Here is an 18,015-nt window from a genome sequence, read left to right as displayed (position 1 = left end):
AAACTATTCGATATCGATTCAAGTAATGATCATCTTTTTCCCCTTAGATTATTTCCAAAAGGATTATTGCAAATATCATTGTAGACAACATTCAAGCACCCACTAATACCATACACAAAACATATACACATATGCAGCAATCAACAAGAGAATGGCATCATACAAGAGGCAACAGCAATCATGGGGTTATCTTGCCATCCCAGGAACCACAATTGGAGCCATTGTAACTCCTCTCTTTTGTCTGTCCATGTTGGCTTCCCAACCTTCATTATATAACATTTCCAACAACCAAATACAATTATATTTATAGAGACGGAACTAGGATCAAATATGGGAGAAATCAAATTGTCTAACTTCAAATATTCAGAAATCTATTATTTAAATCTGAAAATTTGAATTGGATTTAAACTACTAGGGACCAAAAATGCTATTGGATCAAAACTTGGGGGCTCCTATATATGCAGTCAATGTACGAAAGTGACCCTTTGTTTTTTTTATATTTAATTTAGCAAAGATTTCTTTAGAAAATCTCAACATGGGTAATTTTGTACTTCATATTTGACGTGGAGACAAATCTAAATAGATAAGATTCAAATTACACAACTATTATTATTTTTTTCAAAAAGATTAAATTAGAGTTGGTCAAAATTAGTAATGCAACCCAATATAAAGAGGGTAAACTACACCATATACCACTTAACTTCAGGCTGCATATTATTTTTATCATTGAATTTTCAATTGCTTCAATTATAACACTGAACTTTCAATTGCTTCAATTATAACACTGAATTTTAGTTTAAGCTTCAAATATATTATTGGACTTTTAAAACATAATGACATGAATGGATTTTTTGTCCATGTCATCACGTCGTTTGGAGTTTAACCTCTCAGTGGTGTAATTGAAACCAAAACTAAAGTCTAGTGTTATAATTAGAAAAATTAAAAATTCAATGGACTATACAATACACCGCCTAAATTCAATGATATAGTTTATCCTATAAAAATGATGTAATATATATATTACATGTATCAGTACTTATTTAAGCCAAAATAATTCATATCATGTTTTCCCTAAGTGTTTCATGCATATATAATAGTAGATAGATTATAGTCCAATCTCATTTTCTCACTTAACTAGTTATTTTTGTGATGAAGTTATTTATCTAATTCATAGGTTAAACTTTATATTGATCAAATGTTAGATGAAAATTTTATAACATTTAGACAAATTTAATAATTATTTTATATATATATTTTAAATTTAATAACTAAAACGCTAATACGAAATTAAAAGAAAAAAGTTAGAAAAGATGCATACCAATGCCCATGTCAAAGCCACGGTTCTTGAGCTCTCGATACTCTTGGCAGAGAGCACAAGAGGCACAGCAGGAGTGAACCAAGCAGTCGGTACAAGGTTCCTCCGGCAAATCGTATTGTCCCCTTAGCTTTGACCGATAGAAACATGAATAGAAACATGCACACCCCACCATCGCCAGCATCCCAAACAACACCCCCCTTGAAACACAAGCTGCCACAAAAACAGAAAACTAATTAAAAGATAAATTATTTCAAAATATGTATTATTTTCGGAACGAGAATTAACATTTGGATCCCCGGTTGATGATCTCGGTTATTTGTCCGAAAGTGATACAAGGACATACACAAGTAATCGCACCTGAAAAAAGAACATTCCGAACATAAAGAAATTATGATGAAAAAATAAGTGCCATATATGAATACTTTAAAATATGACTGACTTACAGTTTATAGGGTCGTCGAAACAATGGCAAAGACCGGAAGTCCACTGTCCTTGTATAGGAGTGGAGGGAATTCGAGAGAGATACCGATGCTGATGATGAAGAATATGATGAGGTTGAATGTTGGGAATTCCCGAAGCTGGGATTGGACCGGGATGTCCAGGGGCTGTCGGAACCGGAAGATTTCCGGCATGGTCTCAACAGCAGGATACATGTTTTGGTGGGATGGCTAGCGCCCCTTTTGTGTAAGATGCAAGTCCTTATACCAATATATGTAGTAATATATATATAAAATGTGGAAATTAGGTGGAATCTTCAAAGGTTGAATTTAAATACTCAATGAAGATGATGCTCTCAACTTGTCAACTAAATCATTGAAAATTTCCTTATTTGTTTAATTTTTTAAACTACCATAACAAAACAAATGTATCCTTTATTATTTTTTACTCTAAAAAATGTGACTTGAAAAATCTTTATACATATAAGACCGGATCGAGAGGAGTTTTGAATCGATGGTAATTCTAAAATATTGTAAATTATATATAATCTAGTTGTTTCTTTTATATTTTCTATTAATAATTTAATTATGTACTATTAAAATTTTATAATTTTATATTCTCTAAATTTTTAATATGATTTTCTAAACTTGCAAACTAAACAAGTGTTAGAAATTCTACGAGTATTTGAGGAAGGAGGAAAACTTCTCACCCACATATTCGGGGCATACTGCGGTTAAATGGAAAATTTGCAAATCAACCCCTCATAAATATTAATAACCAATTCAATCATTTTTTCCAATTTATATCTTTGGCTCTCTCAAAAAAAATTAAAATAAATCAATTTAAACCAAAACCTATGATTTTATCCCTGTATAAAAAATTGTTTTATCCTTGCCCCAATTACAAAGCTAAGCTTATTGTGGGAGACGCCACGCCCCCTCCAAAAATTTCAGGTTTAATGATTTCTTAGGTCCCTATTAGTTTTAAAACTAAATAAATTAAACTTTGACCCTCATAAAAATTTCAGTATTAATGATTTCTTAGGTCCCTGTTAGGTTTAATTTAAATATTTCTTAAATCCCTATCATTTTTAAATTTAAACAAATTCAACCCTGACTTCAGATTTTTTAAAATTTTAATTTAACAATTAGACCTTAACACATTTTATTATTATTATTATTATTATTATTATTTACCTCCTAATCTATCTACCTGCATCCTTCCCTACTTACCCCATAACTTGTTGCGTGTGCATATATATATATATATATATATATATATATTCAACATTCATTTTCAAAAGCTGAAAACTAACTAGGAAGCTGTTGGCAAGTGTCTCCTTCGTTCTCTTTAAAAGAAATTATGAAATTAAGTTAATGACTTAAGCTGTTGAGTATGCATTTTGTCTGCATTGGATAGAAGTTGTTAGGTAGGAACACCATGGACAATATTTAAAGCTGACCAAGACTTTTTTTTTTTTTTGCAATTTTAATATCTGGGGATCTTTTGTTAAATTCCAACGAACTATGATTACTTTTATGCGACATTTCTTCCCTTTTGCAAGGCATAATTTGATATTATAATAATAGATATTTAATAGGTTTAATTCTGTCCCCAGTCCATGTACTCCTTGGATTTTAAAATACCACATATTCAAATTTATCGAAAAACCATCAACAAGGTTATCATTTGAACTTTATTTGAGATTAAATTCCTAGAAAGAAGAGCAAAGGGACTAAGTCTCAAGAATCTAAAGAGCACCGTGACTAAGGGCATAATTAAACCTTTTTTTAACTTTCATGAAATAGCAAAGTCATAATAAACCATAGTAATGTAAAGAGTGGCAAAGTCGTCATAAACCATAGTAACGTAAAGAGTTCATGCCGCGAGGACTTCCTTTCTATCTAATTCACGGTATAACAAAAATCAAAATGATGTTTTTTTTCTCTTGAGAATTGCTTATTTGAGAAATGGTATTGGGGTTAACTTAGGATCGAAGCAATTCTTACTGTGTCTTCTTTAGAGGGCTCTCTTCACTTGGAAAATGTTTGAGCGCTCCTTGTTAGCGGATTCAACGTCGTCGGGTGATGCCACAGCAACAGCGACTCCGTTATCTTTAACAGCATCAATGGCGTCGGCGAATTCCTTGAAATCCTTTAAACTGTTGGGGGAGGGGGGAGCAAAATGCAACAAAAGCATAGGTGAAAAAATAGTTTAAAAATCAAAACCCTAAACCATGATCTGAAAGGTTAACTGAGCTTTACAAGCAGAATATTTAGAGATGAATGATAATACAGTTCACTTTAATCCTTGAAAGAAAAAGTGGAATTCAGCATATGAGTAAAATTCAGCATATAAGCTTCGAAACCATATCAAATGCAACTTTTTGGTGTGTTGGACTAGCAGTTATTATCATACTTTTTAAAAGCAGGAAGTACAAACGAAATCATCATTTCTACCTTGTTGATAATATCTCTTCACGTCTCCTTTGCCTTTCTTCCTCCGTAACCCCCAATAAATATCGTAGCAAACTAGCAGAACATAGTTAAGTCAATATGAGGTGTAATGATGCTCGATGGATAGAAAAACCAGCAGCAGAGACAATAGTGTTCTCGACCAAGTAAAACAAAAAGGAAATGAAGAGAAAACAACTGATTCCATACCTACTATAGCCTTTAGCATCTGGCAGCTGGTAGGCATCAACATCACTAATGGTCCCAATAATTGTTTTGGTAAGAGTATCGTCATCCACTTCTAATTTACGGAGAAAATCACCAGTTCCATCATATATATCGAGTGTTTTTAGTAAGTTAGGGTCTCGATAGGATAAGAAGGTGAATACACCTATATGAGAAAATCTTAAGGTGAGTGAATTGGGGGATGAAAGTGTTTTGCCGGTCAAATACAGCACCTTGAGCGTACCTGAAAGAGTATCAAAGTTACAGAAACCGCCATATGCTCCACCACTAACACGAACACGTTCCCACAACCATGTGTTACTAATGTGGCTTGAAATCACATAAGCACTCCCACTAAGCTGGTAACCCTTGTCATATAAGTTAGCTGCTTTCCCGACATAATTTACCTGTAGCAGGTGAAAGCTTGTTAATTCATTAGTCATATAAATGAGCAAAAGCAAATGACTACGAAAAGACAATTTATCCACCTGGGTCGGTATTACAATTGCTTCATTGTTTGAAGGAAGTCGAGCACTCCAGCTAGATCTTTCAGCAAGAGGTTTGCTAGGTAGCAAATCAAGGAATTTGCTAACGAACTTCTCTGTATCAGAGAGATTTTTGCCATCGGCAGTCATATTTACCAAGCAACCTTCCCTGGAAAGTAAAGATTTACGGATCTCCTCAAGAGATGATGAAATTCCTGCCCAGTCATTATCGACTCTCTCTTCCAAAGCTTGAAGAAATTCCAGGTAACTGAAAAAACAGAATGAGTATAATCAAATTTCAAAATCTCACCCATTACAATATCTTTTGGAGCTTAAGCCATTCTTAACATGATATCAGAAAGAGCCTAATATTTAAGTAAATAACTGCAAGTTTGTGTTTATTTTAAAGTTATCACTGGAAAAAAAAATCCTAAATAACTGCAGTTCACTGATACGGAATTGCATGGCAAGCTAAAATGCAGGATTTGCCCGAGGAAGAAAAAACATAATGGAATCCATGAAGTCTACCTAACTCCACCCATTTGCTCAGAAATCCACCCGGCAACATTTAACTTTGCATTCATCCTAGCTGCTGCAATTCCATGACCACCGCCTCTCAGTCGATTCTGGAATGAGCACAATCCATTGGATTAAATTATGGCTTCAGTTCTTGTATCTCCCAGATAACCCTTAAAAATTCAAAATATATACCTCCATTCTTGCTTTGCTTTGGGACACAAACTGCTTGAACCGTTGTTGGTCCGTAAACTGTACTTCTTGAAGAACACAATTAACCTACAGTTGAATGACATGAAAAAAACCTTTAGATCAATTGAAAGAAAAGATTCTCAGAGAAAAAAATTATAAGCAGAACACCCTAATCTACAACTTATTGTAATGTTACTGGGATGTAAACAGAAAATCTGTAGGTAATATAAGATATCTATTCATAAAATCAGATAAACACATATATATACCAGATTAAATAGGTCATCGGAACGGCCAGCCATAGATTTGCCTCGAACAATTATATGGCTGGAGGGATCTTCCTTGCCTCGTATAGATGATGTAAATGGATAAATTGATATTCCACCGGTTTTCCTTCCAATCAACTGATTGAGTTGCACAAAGGTCAAGTCTTTTGTACCCATCTCCAGTAATGATTGACTGCCAAAAAGTATGCATGGAGCAGAAGTGTCATACGCAGTAAATAGCTCTTTTAAACCAATAAAACAAAAACAGTTGCCATAACATGTTTACCTCACAATTTACATGTATTATGTTCGAATATATGATTTTGGATAAGACCATTCTGCTTCCCTCATTTATTAAATGATAGACATATAGAGCAAATGGCTGCTGAATAGCATGTTACAGATAGAAAAAAAATGCTATTTTCCAATGAAAAGTTTGTAAAGATGTTTTTGGTTATTGAAATGAAGGTGTCAATAAATTCCACCAACCTGAGCAGAATGCTTGGAATTTGGTTCTTTGTAAGGTGACATAGGTTACCAAGCAAATAGAATGAGAAGTAGGGTGAGTTGCAGAAAGGGAAAATGAAGTAGGACGCTAACATCTAAAAGCATATGCACATTGATCACAGCTTCAGCATCTTGTGTAAGATGCTAAAGAAAAACATCAGCACTCTTTATGCATAGAAAAACTTGACCTTTCTTGCCTTGAGTTCATGTCATAAATAACTTATTGTATCTGAAGCAGAAACAAAGAGATAACACATGTAACGAGAGCTAGGGCTAAGCAAAAAAATTGACTGAACTGAAGTATTTGGATGGTTAATGGAATACTAGTTTAAAAACAATGGTTACCCGACTCAACCCGAATTCAATTTTTTATTTGATTTAAAAATTATTTTTTATTTTTATAATGGAAAAATAAGTGTTCTATTTTTCAAATAATGAAAAATAAAGTACAAATATTATGTAAGAATTATTAATTGTTTTTATTTATTTGAAAATGTACTTTTTTAGAAATTTAGGTAGACTGAAAAAATATTAACTAAATGTAAAAAAATTAAAACAAGTCCATTTTATCAAAATAAAGTCAGAAAAGGCAAAAAAAAGTTAACATGGAAAAACAGAGAACTGAACCGGATTAAAATGAACTGTTCAAAAAATCTAATAAATCCGATTGAACCAGACAGATCTCACCCCTAACAAGAGTAAAGACAGCTAGCCTTCAAGGCAAGATCCAACTCACCAAAAAGGTGGTACAAGAGGAAGAAGTTCTTGTTTCAGCGAACTCATATCAAAAACAAGTTCAGTGTAAAGGACATCATTTGTGAAAAGATCATGCTGCAAAACCTTCACACCATTGATATCCCCAACCTACAGTAAGATGTATGGAAACTTAGCACAAATAAAGCTGAAAGCATTTAGAAGTAGACTAGGACACTTGCTAACCTCTGTCGGGATACGTATCGGTTCCTTGGGAATATCATGTAAGGCGAGGCTTGGAACACATCTTAAGGCTTCGGGAGGGTCAGGAGTTTCTTGTTTAAGTTTCAGCCCTTGTGTAGCACGTGCCAACTCGGCTAGATCTTCCTCTGTCATACTGGCTTTAACTTTCTCCAAATTTTCTTTCTCAGCTGCTTCATCACGAGAAGCTTTCTCTGGATCAGGCTGACAGAAAAAATGTTGATTGTCATGTAATTTAATTACAATAGAGAACTAAAATACCTAGGAATGAAAGTTACCTGCATCTCGATGGTAACACAATGGGGATTGTTTAAAATAAACTTCTCTATTAAAGGAGAAAAAACAGCCTTGGAGCCGTCCTTAGCAATTCTGGCTTTCAGGTCTGCTAAAGGTTTCTCATATTTCAATGGCTCGAAAGGATCCATATCATATATCCACTTGCCCTGAAAAGTATAAGCAAACAAAAACATAAACTTACAAATAAAGAAAAAGAGAGTGGGATGGGCCATATTGGAAATTTTAAATTTAGGGAAGGAAAAGCTTACAATGGAGCGCAGCATCAGAGACAAGCCACGAGGAAAAGACCCAGTATTATTCTCTCTGAGTGAAAACTCAATTGTATTCATAGATGCCTCCACAGCTTCCATGTCAAAACCTTCTTCAGCAAGCTTTATAAGAGAACTCACGATTAACTCTTCTACTTTTGGAATATCCTCGTCAGAAACTCCCTTCAACCCAATGCTAAACTGAGGCTGAAGAAGTTCATCTTCCACCCCACCACCAATAATAGCATCTCCAAGACCACTTTCGAGCAACACTTTCCTCAAAGGAGAAGCAGGAGTGCCCAGCATAAGATCCAGAAAACCAAGCGTAAGTTCAGTTTGCAAGTCCAACGGCTTATCAGAGAGCAGCCAGTTAAGGCACACCATATGTTTCTTCTTCAGATCACCACCTTCACCAGCTGGGTATTTCTCAACAATCCTGACTGGTTCCGAGAAAAGCTTCTGTGGTTCAACCTTCGATTCATTGGGAGTTGTACTTGCATAAAACTGGTCTAGATATTCTTTGTGTGAGAGAGAGTAGAAATAGTAAACACGAAATACTAAGTTTTTTTTTTGATAGAATAAGGCCTCATTAAAAACCCCCTTCATATCCTAAATGTTACAAACATAACATGAAGGACATTGGAAGGAGGAAAAGAGCGCCTCTAACTTTTATTAATGAGAACAATAATACACATCCACACCTCAACACTAGCAACTCCTTACATAACAAATACCATAATTCTGTAAACATAACACACCCTAATACTCCCTTACTAAGAATAACCAAGGCCTAACACCTTTAAGCATTACACAAACCTAAAAATCAACCTATACCAGCTTTAGCTAATTCATCCGCTTCCCAATTTGCTGCTCTCGAAATATGCCTCATGATAATACCCTTCCTCTCCACAATGGTAGCTATATCCCTTACCAAGGATTGAAACAAAGTAGTACTAAGGTTCGGATTATTAATCCACTTCAGAGCATTAGAAGAATCCGATTCCAAAATGAACCTCTGACTTGTAAAGTAATCAACTTCATCAATAAGAATCAACCCTCTATTAATCGCCAATAGCTCAGCGAGTAAAGGAGGACCTCCCCCTACCTTCTCTGAAAACGACCCAAGCACCAAACCACTGCCATCCCTAATCAAGCCACCTATTCCACCCTTATCCCAACCTTTGACCATTGCACCATCTACATTTACTTTTAAGAACCCTTCCGAAGGAGGACTCCACCTAGAAGAAGGAAGAGACCTCATTTTCAGATTGCCATGCTGATCCGCTAATTTTAAATCCCCCATCAAAGAATCAAAATGAATATGAACATCCTTAAAAGAAGTATCAAACCAAGAAACAACTCTGAATCGTGTAATGAAGAACAACAACGGAGAATCTACCTTCCCATTCTGAAAAATCACCTCATTCCTACATTTCCAAACATACCACAACATTGCTCTTGGAAAGTCCACAAGAATAGTCAAATCAGGAAAGTACAATGGCATATGACCAAAACAGGCCGGTCAATCAAGCGCTATATATCTATAAACGGGAGAAGAGAAAACATTATAATGCATTCGCCTTACACTCATGGTCACAAGCATCACTTCGCTTTTGAACAGCATAATCCAGTTATTTCAAGGGATCTAGGGGTAATGTATTAAGCTGGAGTTTAGATATCCATACATGAATAATAACTGCAATGTTATTTATTACCGCTTAGGATACGCAAGCGTTCATTTGGGTCATCATCCCCATAAAACCATATCCTGGCATTGCTTGGATGGTAATACTTGCGGTGAAACTCCTGTAATTTCAATTCAGAAGATGAGAGAAAACCATAATACAAACAGCAAGACTATAACCACAAAGGAACAGTCATAGACACATTTCTTAGTTACTGTAAAAGACAAAGAGTCTTGCCTTCTAACCCAAAAGAAGTTGAAAGAAAACTAAATGCAAGAGACGAACAAAATAGAAGAAAAAAGTACCCCCCCTCTTTCTCCTCCTTCCCTTCCAACCAAAAAGGAAGGAGTTTTGCCATAACCGAACTAGCATGAAGTTTAGATTGATATACTCTAGGTTTCAAACAAAATAATAAAAAAGTACCCCCTCTTTCTCATCCTTCCCTTCCGGCCCAAAAGGAAGGAGCTTTTCCATAACCTAGGTTCTACTCTTTATCAAGATAAAATGCTGCTCAAGCAAAAAAAGAATTCGAAGACACTAAGATATGTATACCAAAGAAATAAATGCAGCATGTACCTTAAACTCTTCAACTGTCAGCTTGGGAATAACTAGCGGATCGCCTCCACTGTCAACACCATAGGTATTGTCTGGAAAGAGAGCCTGCAGAGACATTGTATGGAACAATTGTAAGTAGAAAAATTTTGAAAGTATGAAATTTCCCAGTAAGTGTCTTCAATATATGTGTGATGTTTTACAGTCCAGCACACATGAACATGCATATGAGCATAACACAAGAAAAGAAAGGAAAACTTGCCTGCTGAGCTGTCCGCCCTAATAAATTATCAGGCTGAGAATAGACACCTTTCATCTCGTTGAAAACAACTCCTAAAAGGAATCAAAAATGGGAAAAGAAAATGTTATGAGAAGTAATATACTAATACGGTTACTGCAAGCATTAGTTAAGGGAAAGGAAAGTTTGTCAGATAAGCAGGGGGTTCCAGAGGCTAAATGCATGAGAGTATAATGAATAAACACACAAACACCACGCACCTTTGTAAGTTATATCTTCTGAAGGATCATTGAGCTCATAATGCCAACCCTCCTGTTGAAAGGTTTGGAAGTCCTCAATGCACTTGGGGAAGAAGACAGCATCCAGGTATACATCAACAAGATTATAGAAATCCTGTTCAGAAAATATAAACCACATCAAGAATGAAATTTAGGAACATCAGAGTTTCATTCTTGAAACTCTTTATCTTGTTTTTCTTCTTTAAAATGTCATATTTGTCTCTGCAGTTTTCACAAGGCTGCGTGGTCAGTAGGAGCTGCAGGGAAGGGATTGCATTAATCTTCAGTTATAATTTCCGCCACCCTGATCCCCCCTACAGCCATACATACATGCACAAATAAAACAGCCATTTTTTTTCTTTTACAATTGCTGCTATCTCGAATACTACTGTGTATTAGGATGCCCCCTTTGCCATTTCTCAATATTATCAGAAGCAAAAGCTTTACCTTTGCATTGGTGGATGCAACTGGATAACAAGTTCTATCAGGATACGTGAATGCATTCAGAAAAGTGTGCAAGCTCCCCTTTAACAATTCAAAAAAAACTAAACATTAGGTAAATTTGAAGAGATGAAAGTTTGATACTAAAACGACTAAAATTAATTGTTTAAATATGAAATGTATAGTTTACCCTAAAAAAATTTACAAAATTTTGATTTTTTTTATAGAAATCTTAACCTAAGGTTGCTTGAACAATTTGAACTGTGAATGGCTGGTGAGTTCCTGCCCAGAAAATATTGCAAACTATAAAATTAATTAATTAATTAATTAACAAATATCTTATTTTTTTTCTTGGGGGGAAAAGCCAGAAATCTCTTCCAAGTCGTTTGCCATCTTTTAGGATAAAATATTTTTTAATTATTGAAGTTTTAACAATTTGAATTCGATTTTTAATTGTTCTGACAATGTAGATTTTGAAATTATGTCATTGTCAATATGGAATGAAGTGTCATTAAAAGGATTTAAAAATTATATTAATATATATATATAGGGATTAAGATAATAGAATATTAAGTTTAAGGAGTAAAAGTTCAATTTTTTTTCTTCTAAAAACATTATTATTAAAATTATTTATTATTTAACATTTACTTTAAATTATTTATTAAAATAATATTCATTTGCCGATTGGATGTATTATGTAAGATAAAGTTATATAATATCTGTCGTGATTTTAAACAGACCCCTAAATTGAACCTAAGGCTAAGATAAAACAATTAGTGATTTGTGGTATTTTCGGTTGCCGTTGATTGATGATGAATAAGCTATTTTTTTAGAGAAAATTTCAGAGTGGATAATAAATAAATAAATAAATAAACCTTTGTTATTATCAAACACTTTTATAGTCGTAATTTTGTACTAATCATCCATCGTACGATGAATGTGTATTTATATCTGAATTCGTACGTTGATAATTTTAGAAATTATACCGCTCAAACACGACGCAAAGTACACCAAATTACTGTAGTTTATTGAATATCGACAACATAACATGGTCCGTTACAACATAGCACCAACATTTTTCAGATCCTAATATCAATTCAACCATCACAAGTTAACAGCCCCACACTTCTTTCTTATCTGTCCCTTGTTCCCCGTAAGAACACCGAGATTCCCGAGCTTAGCCATCGATGTCCCGAAATCATTCCAAAAAAGATACGAGTTCGTGCTATACGAATTAACCATTGGGGAGGTTTTCGGATCCCGTGCCAGCGCTTGATCGGATTCGAGAAGCCCGGCATTGTTGACGAGGTTCTTGTAATACATGTTGTCGAACCTGTAAGTGCTGGCCGAGTCGAGTGGGGCGAGGTTGGTGTTCGAGGAGTCGGTGTTCGGGCACATAGTTTGCAAGTTAGTGAGGGTCGAAGCATCCAGCGTAGGGTCCGGCTGACCCGAGCCTTGGAAGTTGAAGAGTCTTCTTTTGAAGGTGAAACATTGAGCATAGCCTATGGTATGAGCCCCTGCAATATATAACTAAAATTAGTAAAACAAATTTATCATTTTCACCCGTAAAAAATTATATTTCGATCTTTTTATCTATTTCTTATATTATAATTTGACATGGTTCAAAAAACTAAACATTAGGTATAATTTTGAAGAAGATGAAAGTTTGATACTAAAACGGACTAAAATTAATTGTTTAAATATGAAATGTATAGTTTACCCTAAAAAAATTTACAAAATTTTGATTTTTTTTATAGAAATCTTAACCTAAGGTTGCTTGAACAATTTGAACTGTGAATGGCTGGTGAGTTCCTGCCCAGAAAAATATTGCAAACTATAAAATTAATTAATTAATTAATTAACAAATATCTTATTTTTTTTCTTGGGGGAAAAGCCAGAAATCTCTTCCAAGTCGTTTGCCATTCTTTTAGGATAAAATATTTTTTTAATTATTGAAGTTAACATCAATTTGAATTCGATTTTTAATTGTTCTGACAATGTAGATTTTGAAATTATGTCTTATGTCACAATATTGGAATGAAGTGTCTCATTAAAAGGATTTAAAAATTATATATATATATATATATATATATATATATATATTAGGGATTAAGATAATAGAATATTAAGTTTAAGGAGTAAAAGTTCAATTTTTTTTCTTCTAAAAACATTATTATTAAAATTATTTATTATTTAACATTTACTTTAAATTATTTATTAAAATAATATTCATTTGCCGATTGGATGTATTATGTAAGATAAAGTTATATAATATCTGTCGTGATTTTAAACAGACCCCTAAATTGAACCTAAGGCTAAGATAAAACAATTAGTGATTTGTGGTATTTTCGGTTGCCGTTGATTGATGATGAATAAGTTAATTTTTTAGAGAAAATTTCAGAGTGGAGAATAAATAAATAAATAAATAAACCTTTGTTATTATCAAACACTTTTATAGTCGTAATTTTGTACTAATCATCCATTACGATGAATGTGTATTTATATCTCAATTCGTACGTTGATAATTTTAGAAATTATACCGCTCAAACACGACGCAAAGTAAACCAAATTACTGTAGTTTATTGAATATCGACAACATAACATGGTCCGTTACAACATAGCACCAACATTTTTCAGATCCTAATATCAATTCAACCATCACAAGTTAACAGCCCCACACTTCTTTCTTATCTGTCCCTTGTTCCCCGTAAGAACACCGAGATTCCCGAGCTTAGCCATCGATGTCCCGAAATCATTCCAAAAAAGATACGAGTTCGTGCTATACGAATTAACCATTGGGGAGGTTTTCGGATCCCGTGCCAGCGCTTGATCGGATTCGAGAAGCCCGGCATTGTTGACGAGGTTCTTGTAATACATGTTGTCGAACCTGTAAGTGCTGGCCGAGTCGAGTGGGGCGAGGTTGGTGTTCGAGGAGTCGGTGTTCGGGCACATAGTTTGCAAGTTAGTGAGGGTCGAAGCATCCAGCGTAGGGTCCGGCTGACCCGAGCCTTGGAAGTTGAAGAGTCTTCTTTTGAAGGTGAAACATTGAGCATAGCCTATGGTATGAGCCCCTGCAATATATAACTAAAATTAGTAAAACAAATTTATCATTTTCACCCGTAAAAAATTATATTTCGATCTTTTTATCTATTTCTTATATTATAATTTGACATGGTTCATACACATTATTAACACTGTTAATTGTTCTCGTTAAATTATATTAACATTTTTACGAGAATAGTTAATAAGGTTAACAATTTGATTTAACTAATAACATACAAAAGTAACAAGATCAAATTAAAGTAGTAAAACTTATTGAGGAGAATTCGTCTCGACTCCGCTTCCAAAATCTATGAAACGTTATAAAAAATAATATCTTCAAAAAAAAAATTCGATCTATTCAGAGATTTAAAAACTTATAATAAGATTATGTTTAAAATTTGTGGGGTAATTTTTTATGAAAAATGTAACCTGAGAGGACCACAACATCCTTAAGGTCAAGACCCTTTGCAGTGAATTTAGCAGTGATATTGTCGAGAGGCTCAAATGGCGATGGCAATTGCTCATTAGCTGCTTGCTGACTTGCACTCATCCCATCTCGCCGCCCTAACAGTACCGCCCACGACGGCCCTCCTGCCTGCACACCACCAACAACAACGAATAGTACAGATAAGATCTCGAGTTCGAGTTAATGATTAAAAAAATGCGTCTGAAAGAGTTTTGTCCCTCGTTTAAGATCGTCCGATCCGGTTCGATCTATGTGATTATCAGACACCGAACCACAGGGAAAACAATGTTTCATATGTTATAATTACCATGACAACAGCTTCGCTTGCTGCAAGTGTCAATATATCGGCACATGAAACCGTGGATGGGCAAAACCTTTCAACGTCGGCTTTTATGTTATCGATAACTTCGTAGCCTCGAGCAGAGTTTCGGTTCGGAAAAGCATTCTTCTCGCCCTTCATGTCTTCGGTGTCGTCGAGAAGCACCGATCCATCACACCCCTATATATATATCAGCCATAAAGTGATTATATTCGATATACAACACATATTCGAATATGAAAAAAAAAGAAAAAATAGAATATCAATATCAGATACATGCTCGTATTGAACTCTCATCTTAGCTAGTGGTATCGTATTGATAAATAGTTAGAAGTATGTAATGAATCTAATAAATTTTGGTTTTGGTCCCTCTATTTTGTTTAACTTTAAGTTTAATCCATTTCCTTTAATTTTATAAAAGGTTCGGGTTATAGAAGTTAAAGACATGGAAAAGCAAATAATTATTCGATACTCTAACGGTAATAGGTCCTTATATATGTGTGTTAAAGATCGATGGGGTACGGGGGATTACATTAACGAAACAATCATGGAAGTGCAACCGTAGGAGGGAAGCGGCGATCCTCGTATCGTTCCTATAAGCCGCCCAGACACCATACCTAACCATGTTCAGCAATCTAGGACATGATCGATCGTAAAATCGATAATCGAGCTGTCTGTAACCGTATCCACCATACGGATATTGAGAGACGACCGAGCTGGAGAAGTGGAAGAAAACTAAAAGGAAAGGAATAAGAGTGATGCAGGAGAAGTGCTTGTGAGCCATTGATTGTTTTGTGATGGTGTGTGTATGGTGGTATGGTGATGGTGATATTTATATGCAGAAACCAGGGTAGATGACACTGAGTTTAGTGGTTAAAGTTTACAAAGTGGCCATGACACTACGTGTATAGTGCTTTATTCCTAATGCCCACGCCTTGACTAAAAACAATGTATTCTAGTTGTCTAAGGTTTGGGATTTTGTTGTAAGTTATATATAAGCAGAGACGGACGCAAAGATTTATGTAAGGAAGTATGAATTTAGAATATTATATTAGAAATATTGGGGTACGAAATTACAAAATTTTCAAAGACTCACAGTTAAATAATCAGTACAAAATACAAATATAATATCTAAATCATATAGAAATTAAAGTTTCCAGAGGTATGATTGCATCTGGACATCCTTTCGATCTATGTTTGGATATAAATATATGTTTGATACAAATAATTTAAATTTTAAAACATTTTAATCCAAATAATATAAATTTAAGTGTCATGTTGACTTATGCAACCAACTAGAATATGAAAGAAAAATTAAAATAATTAAGTTTTTTAATTCAAGGATAAATGAAGTCTTGGAAAACCTAATCTCAAGATGGAAGTGCTGAGAAAATTCCAAAAACATGATTACATGATCATATGACGAGGATGTCATATATTTTAAAAGCATCCAAAGAATTATGCACATGTTCTTATTATATATATATATATAATAAGAAGGCACCATTGATTGATGATTTTTTTTAGTATATACTAGTTTTTATCAACTTATTAAGAGTGGAAGTGCAAGACAATACATTATGAACTGAATGTGGTGAAGGAGAATAATATATATAGAGGGATGGAGTTAGGATTAAACATTGGGAGGGATAAAAATCTATTAAGTATTTAAATAAATAAAAATAAGAGGGATAAAAACTTTATTTGACTAATATGATTTTCAGACCATCAGATTGAGTTTAGTGATTGAGACTGAAACTTTTAAATTAAGGATAATCCACCTTTTTCTATTATGAAAAAAATTCTCATTTTTTATTGTTAATTTCAGTTGTTCGTTTTCATTCATTCGATGATCCAAAAAGACGTAAATATATCAACTTTGTTTATGAATGTCTTAACACTTTAAAATTATATATAATTATTTGGATTAACTAACACGTGATTATTCTAGTTTAATTTAGATTCCGAATTTAAAATCATAAGAATTCGATAACTTTAAATACTTGGTAGGAGATTTTTTTTTCGTTTTTGTGGTTAGGGAAGGTCAAATTATTCAAATCCAACAGATTTTGACCTAATCGAATTATTTAAAAAAAAATTGAATCTGAGGCCGGGTATCTCTTTGAATTTGTGATTCAAAAGGCAACTCGCCTGTAACTGGCAGAGGGAAAGAATGCCCGGGTAATACGGTACTATCCATGTGTCTTTTTCTTACTCTGCTAGCTTTCCTGATTGCTTGTAGTTTAATGCTTCCTTGCAAAGATTCAGTTTATAACTGGGACGAAGGTTTAGAATGCGTAAGCATTATTTATGGCCAGAGACTGTTGTTGGCACGAAGACTGATACCACTATGTTAGTCGCCTCTCTAGCCTTCCACCAAGAATGTCACTATCAATGGCTGGACCCATTTTCGGTAACTGGCAGGGATATTTATTATCATCTAATCTAGGTTGGCTCTATGATGGAGAGAGTTAAGGTAGGGATAGATTTAAGTTTATGGTAAAAATTCTTCAATTGACTTGGCATAATTACTACAATTTTCTTCTCTATATATTTTTAAGAGTAAATTACACCATATACTACTAAACTTTCAACTACTTCAATTGTAGCATTAAGCTTTGACTTTGACTTCAATTATACCATTGAGCCATTCAATTTAACAACAAGATGATGTGGACAGGTCATTCTGTCACTATGATGATGTCGACTAAAATGATATTGTTTAGGTACTAAAATTTTAAGGGTGTGTCGATTTTGTCACTAAACATTTAAACAATTCACTTTTTTACACTAAACTTTTCTTGTCGTCGTTGGCAGCCAAACGTCGTCTACCATCGGTTACCATTCGCGACAAGATCAATGTCCAAATATTTAAATTGCACTCATATTTCTTCTCATCAAATTGATTTTTCACGAAACTCACTCAAAATTGATGAAAATTTATTTGAAGGTTCAACGTGATAATACTTTAATATCCTCTGATGATTGTTCGATGAGGCTAATTTTGAGATATGTATGTTGTTCGTCTTCTTGAAATAATACTTTAGATTTTCAAACAAACCCCTCAAATCTGGAGAGAAAAAAAAACCCAAATC

The 18,015-nt window shown here is 34.1% G+C and overlaps 3 protein-coding genes across 3 annotated transcripts; all 3 read right to left on the bottom strand.

Annotated features, from left to right (window-relative positions):
* Window positions 1-34: 34 nt before the first annotated feature.
* Window positions 35-2,974, bottom strand: LOC120150879 (protein PLANT CADMIUM RESISTANCE 2-like). Its single transcript, XM_039163487.1, has 5 exons — window positions 2,953-2,974; window positions 1,762-1,953; window positions 1,604-1,675; window positions 1,319-1,528; window positions 35-263 (listed from the first exon to the last, which is right to left on the bottom strand). Exons 1-5 carry the CDS (start codon window positions 2,972-2,974, stop codon window positions 187-189), a joined length of 573 nt encoding a protein of 190 aa, XP_039019418.1. The 3' UTR covers window positions 35-186.
* Window positions 2,975-3,774: 800 nt separating this feature from the next.
* LOC120150878 (presequence protease 1, chloroplastic/mitochondrial-like) lies at window positions 3,775-12,491 on the bottom strand. The gene is made up of 18 exons (XM_039163486.1): window positions 12,218-12,491; window positions 11,100-11,197; window positions 10,635-10,767; window positions 10,399-10,469; window positions 10,161-10,244; window positions 9,615-9,705; window positions 7,900-8,417; window positions 7,633-7,797; window positions 7,340-7,558; window positions 7,137-7,264; window positions 5,897-6,086; window positions 5,631-5,714; window positions 5,448-5,545; window positions 4,923-5,187; window positions 4,679-4,841; window positions 4,420-4,600; window positions 4,216-4,287; window positions 3,775-3,917 (listed from the first exon to the last, which is right to left on the bottom strand). The coding sequence occupies exons 1-18, from the start codon at window positions 12,489-12,491 to the stop codon at window positions 3,776-3,778; spliced, it is 2,976 nt and encodes a 991-aa protein (XP_039019417.1). The 3' UTR covers window position 3,775.
* Window positions 12,492-13,704: 1,213 nt separating this feature from the next.
* LOC120150821 (peroxidase 10) lies at window positions 13,705-15,708 on the bottom strand. Its single transcript, XM_039163437.1, has 4 exons — window positions 15,453-15,708; window positions 14,909-15,100; window positions 14,565-14,730; window positions 13,705-14,164 (listed from the first exon to the last, which is right to left on the bottom strand). Exons 1-4 carry the CDS (start codon window positions 15,702-15,704, stop codon window positions 13,752-13,754), a joined length of 1,023 nt encoding a protein of 340 aa, XP_039019368.1. The 5' UTR covers window positions 15,705-15,708; the 3' UTR covers window positions 13,705-13,751.
* Between the last annotated feature and the right edge of the window lie 2,307 nt (window positions 15,709-18,015).

The sequence above is a fragment of the Hibiscus syriacus genome, unplaced genomic scaffold (genome assembly GCF_006381635.1).
Source record: "Hibiscus syriacus cultivar Baekdansim isolate YM2019G1 unplaced genomic scaffold, ASM638163v2 tig00111027_pilon, whole genome shotgun sequence".
Classification (NCBI taxonomy): domain Eukaryota; kingdom Viridiplantae; phylum Streptophyta; class Magnoliopsida; order Malvales; family Malvaceae; genus Hibiscus; species Hibiscus syriacus.
This window is presented reverse-complemented; position numbering and strand designations above follow the sequence as displayed.

Coding starts and splice junctions, on each gene's coding strand:
- LOC120150879 (XM_039163487.1), bottom strand. CDS start 2,974: ATGCAGGTAGATAGATTAGGAG. Junction 1,676..1,761: donor TTTCGACGACCCTATAAACT/GTAAGTCAGTCA, acceptor TTCTTTTTTCAG/GTGCGATTACTTGTGTATGT. Junction 264..1,318: donor TGGCTTTGACATGGGCATTG/GTATGCATCTTT, acceptor TATATAATGAAG/GTTGGGAAGCCAACATGGAC.
- LOC120150878 (XM_039163486.1), bottom strand. CDS start 12,491: ATGTGCCCGAACACCGACTCCTCGAACACCAACCTCGCCCCACTCGAC. Junction 8,418..9,614: donor ACGCTTGCGTATCCTAAGCG/GTAATAAATAAC, acceptor TCTCACACAAAG/AATATCTAGACCAGTTTTAT. Junction 5,715..5,896: donor CCGATGACCTATTTAATCTG/GTATATATATGT, acceptor ATTCAACTGTAG/GTTAATTGTGTTCTTCAAGA.
- LOC120150821 (XM_039163437.1), bottom strand. CDS start 15,704: ATGGCTCACAAGCACTTCTCCTGCATCACTCTTATTCCTTTCCTTTTA. Junction 15,101..15,452: donor TCCATGATTGTTTCGTTAAT/GTAATCCCCCGT, acceptor ATATATATATAG/GGGTGTGATGGATCGGTGCT. Junction 14,731..14,908: donor CAAGCGAAGCTGTTGTCATG/GTAATTATAACA, acceptor GGTGGTGTGCAG/GCAGGAGGGCCGTCGTGGGC.